At 43.1% G+C, this 9,213-nt stretch overlaps 1 protein-coding gene across 1 annotated transcript in view; it reads right to left on the bottom strand.

Moving 5' to 3' along the window:
* Positions 1–707: 707 nt before the first annotated feature.
* The window catches only part of LOC110578164 (proliferation-associated protein 2G4-like), a 106,424-nt gene continuing 97,918 nt past the window's right edge, over positions 708–9,213 (bottom strand). Inside the window, 4 exon segments of the mRNA XM_044914744.1 lie at positions 708–1,208; positions 1,210–1,523; positions 1,526–1,577; positions 1,580–2,159. Coding sequence (XP_044770679.1) covers positions 771–1,208; positions 1,210–1,523; positions 1,526–1,577; positions 1,580–2,159 — 1,384 coding nt within the window. The 3' untranslated portion in view covers positions 708–770.

Raw genomic sequence — 9,213 nt, 5'->3', positions numbered from 1 at the left:
CTACAAAATAGTACTTTTAATAGTTGGTGTTACAGATCCTGTCTCATTTTCTCCAGGCTGAATAATCTCAGCCTTAATAGGACATGGATTCAATTTACCACCTCTCTTGTGGTCATACCATTGAACGTATACATTTTAATATTTATTCATCGACAGATACTTACTGAATGTTTAGTGTATGCCAAGATATCTCCCAACGTGTCCATGTCTTGTGTGAAGCCAAGAACCTAAAAATCAGGCTGTGGTCTATAGCTCTACTAATAGAAAACAAAATCTTGGTCAAGTCATTAGTATCTTCCTGGACAATTTCTATCAGAATATCATTTCCCATTAAACTGGACACCATACTTCTATTAATATCACGAAAAACTAAAGTGGTTTTGTTTCATTTCTATTTTTGGTGGTTGTTGATTTTTTAGTGAGAAATAATGGTGGTCATTGTGGTACTAGTCCCCAAATCTCCATGGCTTAACCCATAATAGTTTGGGTTTTTTGTTTTGTTTTGTTTTTTTGACTCCTGATTTTATTATTCAATTTCTCTTTTCTATTTAAAGTAGTCTTTGGTGGCTGGGAAGCCTGGCCTCCCAAGACCAGAGTCAGTTGGAGCTGGTTGTTGTTGGAAGGGGTTGGGTGGGGACAGGGATGGGGGCAGGGAGACACTGCTCTGTTGGCAGTCCTGGGTGGAGAAGACAAACTGCACTTCACAGAGCCTGGGGTGTGGTGGGAGGGGGATGAGGCAGGAGCAGCAAGCTGGGGAGATGGGACCCACCTCAGTCCCCAGCTTCATTCTCTTTAATGTTTCCCCACTGGTGGCATTCTCTGCAGTCTTGGAGGCCTTCTTTTTTTTTCTTTTTCTGGGTTTTCTGACTTGCAGAACTCTGGAGGAGGGCCTTTAGCTCTGCATCCTGGACCTCCATCTCAGACTTGTAGAGGTCAGGTTCAAAGGGATCACTGGTTATCCGCATGGGGCCATTGGGCATGAGCAGGACTGTAAATTTAAACTGGGCAACAAATTCACCCTCCTTCTCATAGAGAACATTAAATGACTGCAGCAGTTCATGTTTGGCATACTCCACCACATCCATCCGGGCCTTCTTCTCATCTTCACATGCTCTTAAAGTAAATGGCATGGCATCAAAACGCCTTTCAACCTCACTGAAGAAGGCACGCGAAGTTTTCATTTTCAGGCCATACTGTTTAGAAGGGTCTCATTTTGTAAATGGTGGTTCTCTGCCCTGCATCCTTGGCCTTGCCCTCTCCTGAGCTGACAAGAACATCCACAGCATATACTTCATGTACCTCAAATTCAGCTTTTTCATGGTCCTTCTTCTGCTCGTCTGTGGGATTCTGGATAATGGTTTTCTCTCCATCGATGACATGCTGCTTCAATTGATGGGACAACATACCTTCTATTGGTGTGCAATTGAACGAGTGGGCAACTTTGTTCCAGGCTTCTGTCACTTGTGTGTTCTGGTTTCCAGGTTTGACCAGGCGTAGGGCAGCTTCAGCACAAAGGTAAGCTGCTTAATGACATCTGCTTTCCGCCCTGTTACTTGGGTCCCCTGAGCTACATCAACCACGAAACCACGAAAGTGTGAGCCACATTAGCGATGAATCCATCCAAATGGACCCCAAGGTCAATTTTTACCAAGTCACCTTCCTTGAGAATATAGTCCTGGTGGCTCTTCAAAGGAGAGAAGTGACATACACAATTATTTACTGAAATGCTGGTGGGAAAGGCAATACCTTTCTTCATTTCTTTTTCTTTCTTGAAAATTTTCCCTGTCTCTTCCATAATCATGGCATCACCTTTCTCACACAGGTTCAGTACCCACACACCTGCGCAGGATGCTTCCACCAAAGACCGAAGTACCTGGTTGGCGATGTCACCCCCCATCTTATACTTGGTCACGACCAGGTCCTTGGCGATAGTTTGCTCCTGCTGCTCGTCCTCGCCCGACACCTTCCCACCACCACCACTGCAGCCTCGTTCCCCCTGAGCCGCCGCCTCTGTCTCCCTTCCCAGCCAGAGGCTGTGGCTAGAGCCCCTTCGATCCGCGAGGAGAGCGCGAGCGAAAGCGCGAGTTAGCAAGGGAGTGGGCGGGCGAGCGAGAGTGAGAAGCTCCAGCGCGCAGGCTAGTTTGGGTTTTTTCTCACTTCTTAGGTGACATGAAGTTACAGATCAAGAGGTAAGGGCAGGGGAAAGACTCTCCTCAACATTCCTTCACGGACCCGGGCTTTGGCACTTCCTAGGTCCTCAGAGTGCCCCCACTGGGTCTAGCCCTAAGTCAAGGGAAAAGTGAAATTAGGGAGAAGACTTAGTGCTCTCCCTTAACTGCCTTGGCCCAGAGGAGAAACACATTTTCCTGTGTTCCATTGGCAAAAAACAGACACAAGGGAGGTTGGGAAATGTAGTTTAGATGAGGCCCCAAAAGAAGAGAGAAACTGAATTACGTTGATTACAGCAGTGTCTACACAGCTTTTGGGGGGCAGCTGTCTCCCATCATGGCCTTATATAGAACTCACTGTCCATTCAAAACCTAAATCTCTTACAAAAAAACCATATGAATTGTACTGTCCTGAATTTGTGCAGTTGGTTTATTAGACTCAATAGTTAATTTGTTAAATTTCTGTCTGATTTGATTCTGACCATTTGTTTTGTTTTGTTTTCAACCTTTATTCTGTCACAGGTTATATTTACTATCACTCTGCATTCATATCATCTTATCATCTGTACATTTCATAATATTGTTTTTACATCCTCATGAAAAACATTAACTGAAAAGGTAAATGACCTGGCCTGGAGCAAAGGACTATGGCACACTATTAGAAACCCCCTTCCATGGTAACAGAAATGAGCATTCTTTGTATTTAGTTATTGTTATTCTTCCAATTATGAAGCCATTTAGATAGATAGATGATAAATATTCTTCTAATTATGAAGCCATTTAAATAGATGATAGACAGATGATAGATGATATAGCCGTGTTGCTAAAATACGTATCGCTTCCTCATTCCCTGTTTGAAATCCATCATTCAGTTATTAAACAAACAACTGTTTTTTGTTTTGTTTTGTTTTTTAAAGATTTTATTTATTTATTTGACACAGAGAGAGAGAGAGAGACAGCTAGAGAGGGAACACAAGCAGAGGGAGTGGGAGAGGGAGAAGCAGGCTCCTGGCCGAGCAGGGAGCCCGATGCGGGGCTTGATCCCAGGACCCTGGGATCATGACCTGAGCCGAAGGCAGACGCTTAACGAGCCACCCAGGCACCCCCGAACAATTGTTTTTACCCTTTACTGTGGGCTAGGTACCTTGCTAAGCTTTTGGTCCATACCTGCTTAATCCTCACAAGTACCTGTAAGGTAGTTATGCTCATCTTACAGATTTAGGGAAATAAAGAAATCCAGCCAAGCTCAGTAGTTTGGAGTCAAAATGTAAACTTTGACGTCTGCCTCTGGAGCCTACTTTTGTATATGCTTCCCTACCTTTCATACCTCAGGGGGTCTTCTTCCCTGTTCTCCTCCCTCTCGGGCCGGAGATGGGTTCAGGTAGGGAGAGATGCATAACCTCAAGAGTACATATTGCAATTATTCTCAGGGACCACTGTTATGTTATCATCACTCATTGTTTTCCCAAGATCCAGTGTCAGACAAACCAAACCACGGGTTTCTCCATATCCGGTAGATGTTTTTGCTGGCCTTTTCTCTTGGCATGCTTTGGCTCTGTCGGCCACTCCTGCTCTCTTGAAATACTTCCTTTCCTCAGCTTCAGCGATACCTCACTCTCATTTCCTTCCCTGCCTCTGGCCATTCCTTCTCGTCTTCTCCTCTACTTAGCATTAAATGTATTCCTTCCTATTCCTTAAAGTAGGAATTCCTTCCTATTCCTTAAAGTAGGAATCTATGCCCCATCGTCTCATCCATGCCTGTAGATGCATCACCACATACATACAGATAAATATAAATGTACATATACTATTTCAGACTTTCCTCTGAGCTCCAGACCCACATATCCTGCCCTCCCTTGGCTCACCACACTCGACAGTCCAAAAGCAGACATGAGCTCCCTGGCAAAACTGGTTTTCTTCCAGGGGTCTCTTAACTTGCTGAACAGTACCCATATGCACACCAGAATCAGAGAATCACCTATTGCCCATCACCATCCTGTCATTATCTTTACATTCACTCCCTTCTCTCCATCTCTGCCACTTCTACCCCAATCCAGCCCTTTTGTGCTATCTCTTCTGAAATAGCCTGCTGGCTAGTCTGCCTACATTCATTCTGGTCTCCTGACAACCCCACGCCCCACACTGCAACCAGAGCGATCTTGCCAAAACCTAAATCTATTTACATCTTCCTCTGCTTTAAACTCCTTGATGGGCCATCATTGTTCCCTGACTCCTAGCCACACTGACCTGTCTCAGCCCCACTTAGATGCTATGCTCCCTCCTGCCACAGGACATTTGTACATGTTGTTCCATCTCTCTGAAGTACCCTTTCTCATGACCATCCTACCCCTTTTCCTGAAATAATCATACTCCTGCCTCACCTCAGAGGAAACACCACTTCCCAGGAAAGACCAGGTCAATTTCTCTGTCATATGCTCACACGTACCTTCTTCCCTTCTTTTATAACAGTTACTTACCATGGTTGTCATTTTACATTTATTCTGGTGATTCGTTGATTGTCTTCTTCACTAGACCATAAGGTCCTTAGGGGCAAAGCCCGTGTCTCCTTTCGTCCCCCATACTGCCAGTGCCTAACAGAGTGCCTAGCACATTTCAATGAAATAAATGAATGACCCAACCCATTCTGTAATTCTAATCATTTGATTCCCAGGAAACTGTCCTGATTTAATGAAAACTAAAATATCCACTTTGTTATTAAATTATATCTTCATGAGAATTCATTGTGCGTAGGCCAGGACCAAAATTTCACCTAACCACTAGAAGCATATTCATTCGTGTGCATGAAATCTACCATATTACTTCACGGCGCTTGATGAAATACAAACTCTGGAGCTGGAATGTTTTCCAATAGTGAGCTATTAATAATTTAACAAAATTAATTCAAAACACTTCACTCAACAGTGAAACAGAGATGAGGAGGAAATGATGCGTGTACCAGTCTTCCAGAGTTGAATTAAGTATGGCAAACAAGTAAAAAGGAAAAGCTGCAGACCTTTGTTTAGAGTGAAAGTCCCCATTTACAATTTAATATAAATTCTATGTTTTTCTAAAGATATTAAAGAGCAAACATCAGAGACATAAATAAAAATCTTTGCTTTACACAGGTGAATGATTTAACATGGTAATAGTCATTTGTCAGGCCTCAGAAAAGAAAAAAAAAAATTGAAGGGAGTTTTTTTTTTTTTCTTCAGCATGAAGCAGTAATCAAGTCAAAGAAAAGCTTTCAGTAATTATTATTATTAGGAATAATCATCAGGACTACAAAGTGAGGCAAACAATCCACAGAGCATAGAATCAGCTCCTACCCAGAGGGTCCCACGATTTCCACTAGAACAGCATGGGAAGCAGGCGACATTTATTAGAAAGACAGATGAGCCCCTAGTGGAGCAAAGTTTCCCAGTCGAAATCTTACTTTGAATAGGGAAGCCAGCTGAATCCTCTACCCCACACCAAGAGCGAAGAGGAGAAAGATGGTGAGCAAGCGGCCGTCATCATTATCCAAATGAGGAAGAGAGGAAGGGGAAAACAGGTGTCCAGCCATCAAAATGTAACTCTTGCCAAGGAGAAGCCTTGGAATGTAGGCCAGTGGTCCCCAAACATTAGAGCATCACAATCACATGAGGGCTTGTTAAAATGCAATAACTGGGACCCACACCCAGAAGTTCTGATTCAGTAGGTCTAGGGTGGGCCCAGGCATTTACACTTTAACATGTTCCCAGGCAATACCCCTGCTCCTGTTTGGAGGACCACCCTTTGAAAACGACCCTTGGAAAACTATATGCAAAACATCTAATAATAATGAGCGCATACGCTGCGCCGAAGGTTTTGTATATATCTCATTTAATCTTTCTAACAACGCTATGGAAAGGGGAATAAATATCCCCAACTTACAGTGAGGAATCTGAGGCTAAGGCATTAGGTGACTGGCCAGCCTAGTGAGTGGAAAGGCTCTTTCTAAAGCCCAGTGGTCTGTACAGTCTTCTTGGCTCTGGGATTTTAAGAATCTCTCTTCAACCTGGTCACTACCAACCCCAAATAAGTCATCATTGACAACCACGCCCCCAATAAAAAATTAGAAATCACTAAATTGACTTTCAAAGTCTCTAGCAGTGGTAAACCCACAAACACACTGTAGGGTGGTTTTGGGGAAACATTATCGGTGCGGCCGTAATACACTGTGAGAGGAGTAATAGATGATGTTGCAGACAGCAATTGGATGTATGTGCCAGGCCCATCGATTAGTCAGAAGAGAAATGGAATAAGAGAATAGAAGGCTCCCAAAGAATCATATTAGGCACTGATGAGAGAAGCATGGACCTTACCACAAATGAGTAACATATAGTGAAGGTAACCAGCAAGCCATCATGACCCTGGGGAGAAGTTTGGATGAGGAGAGTTTGGGAGAAAGGAGCTCAAAATCAGAGATCAGGACATGAACAACACTGCCCCAGGGAATATGGACCCAAGCAGGAGCCAGGGGACAGCACTAGAGAGGTTGCAGAGGTGTGGCTCTCCCATGTAAATGAATTCTTCTCATACTACCCCCACCGCCCTCCGAAGTAGCCTCCATCCTAGAGACAAGGCAGTAGTCAGGAGAACAGCTTTGGAGTGTAACAGACTATACCTGAGTGATAGTGGTTACAAGCATCCTCTATACCTCCATTCCTCATCTGTTTATAATGGACCTAATAACTCCTGCCTCCAAGGGTTGTAAGAATTAAATGAGATAATGTATGTAAAACATTTGGTCCCTGGGGCATCATACCAGCTCAGAATCTACTAGCTCTTTTATTATTGCTCTTCTTGCTTTGTTATCATCAGCATTAATATTGTCATCCTCGGCGTACCTGGGTGGCTCAGTCGGTTAAGCATCTGCCTTCGGCTCAGGTCATGATCCCAGGATCTGGGGATGGAGCCCCTCTTCAGGCTTCCAGCTCAGCGGGACATCTGCTTCTCCTTCTGCCACTCCCCCTGCTCGTGCTCGCTCTCTCACGCTCTCCCACTCAAATAAATAAATGAAATCTTTAAAAAAATTAAAAATTAAAAAAAATATATTGTCATCCTCAAGGGAAGAGTAGTTATGTCAAAGGGAAAATTTAATGGCCCAGATAATCTTCGGTGATCAGTTCATGGGTATTCCTCCTGTTAATCAAGAGCTTGACAGTCTGGGTCATGTGGTTCTAATGACAGAGGTGCTCCTGATAGAATTAGCAAAAAAGTAAAATAAAATAAATAAGGCAGCATTTGGTGCCCTACTTTTCTCCAGTACGGTTTACATGTTCTCCTAATTAAATTTTTGAGAAAACTTCGTTCCACAGCCGTGCTGGGTTTACTCAGATGTGCTACAGAATGATTCACAGCCTTGATAGAAACTTCTCTGTGCCGAGTGCCAAATTCCTTGATGTAGGTGCAATATGAGAATTCATTTATTATTTTACCCTAGCTTAATTAATTCCACTGCCAGCTACCTGTTGATGATGGAGGTGTATTGACAATGCTGAACCAAGTTCGAAGCCAAAGAGTTTTAATAACATGTTTACTGCTGGGTCGTCAGCCGCTTTTGATTAAACTTCAGGAGGATTTATAACCATCTCTCTCCCAACATGTCTGTAACCCTTAAGGGATGTCTGATACAAAGCAAAGGTCATGGGTTCCAAAAGCCCTTGTTCTAATAAATACGTTCGACAGCTGATCCTGAACATGCAGCTGCTTCTCATCCTTTCTCCACCCTCCCCTCACTTCCTTTTTTACAGCAATCTCCAACAAGGAGAAAAATTAACAGGAACAGAATTAATGGTTTAATCTTGCAAGAGAAAAGCGAGTGTTTAGGACGTCTCGCTGGGGTGAGGGGCTTTCGTCTTTGCTGATGACCCAAACGTGTCTGCCAAGGAGAAATACGGTGTCCAGTCTCCCATTGAACTGCCACAGGAATGGATTGGCTGTGGCTCCTGGCTTGACAGGTGCAATAAATATTAATTAGTGTGCTTGGCTACGGAGGGAGTGATGATATACACTCGTTCTTCTGAAGCGTTAAATTGTAGCGTTAGGCTTGATAATGCCTCATCTTCTCCATCACGGCGGGAAAACATTTTGAGTTACACGCGTCCCTATATAGGCAAAGGAATAAAGGTTTATCTGTTGTCTGGAATTTTCCATGTGCAAAGAGTGGGGCCTAAGACTGATCGTGAGTCAGGCACCAGGTATTCCATGTGTGCATGCATGGGTGTGTGTGTGTTTTAATCAGCATTTCATGTGGCACAAGCCAATTTCTATAATGTTGTTAAGGGATAAAGCTGAAACATTTTGCTATTGTCAAGATATTTGATTACATTGGGAATGGATTTGAAAACTCCTTGTCTAAAACAACTGCCAGAAATATGCATTAAATATTAGAGGAACCGTGTTTATTAGATTACAGAGGAGTTGGTAGGTTTATGGGATGTTCCCCAGTGTGTGTGAATAAATACCTGTAACAGCCTGGGAACTGGAGATGGCTGTATTCAGGAATTAAAGATAAAATGCTCTTAAAATTCAGCTCTAATCGGAAACAAATAAGACAAAACAAAACAAAAAGCAGGCGAGGAAGCCACAAGATAAGCAAATTAACATTAGCATTGATTCTAGGCTTGCAACAAAACATGTTTTCGAAATGGGTATGTTTAGTTGCTTACACCTGAAGTTAGAGCAACACAACAGCATTTCACCAAGAAAAGAGGTTCTAATTAAATACTGATATTTTCCGAATCCTTAATTATAGTGGCTTACAGTTCTGCCTAAGGGCTTCTCTAGGAGCTAATTTGCTGGAATATTACCATTTACACTTTTTCATTTGTTGAAGATCGCGTTCCCTTGCAAACTGCCTTTTTTAAGTTTGTCGTAACTTCGGGCACCTGGGTGGCTCAGTCGGTTAAGTTTGTCATAACTTCACTTGCCATCCTCTTCTGGGAATGTTTCCTACCCCCCGTATAGGAAAGACTAGCGAGAAACTTGGCAAACAAAGTTTCATTTGGGGTGGAATTCTTCC

This window comes from Neomonachus schauinslandi, chromosome 5 (genome assembly GCF_002201575.2).
Source record: "Neomonachus schauinslandi chromosome 5, ASM220157v2, whole genome shotgun sequence".
Lineage (NCBI taxonomy): Eukaryota > Metazoa > Chordata > Mammalia > Carnivora > Phocidae > Neomonachus > Neomonachus schauinslandi.
Note: the sequence above shows the minus strand (reverse complement) of the source record. Positions and strands in the feature narration are given on the sequence as shown.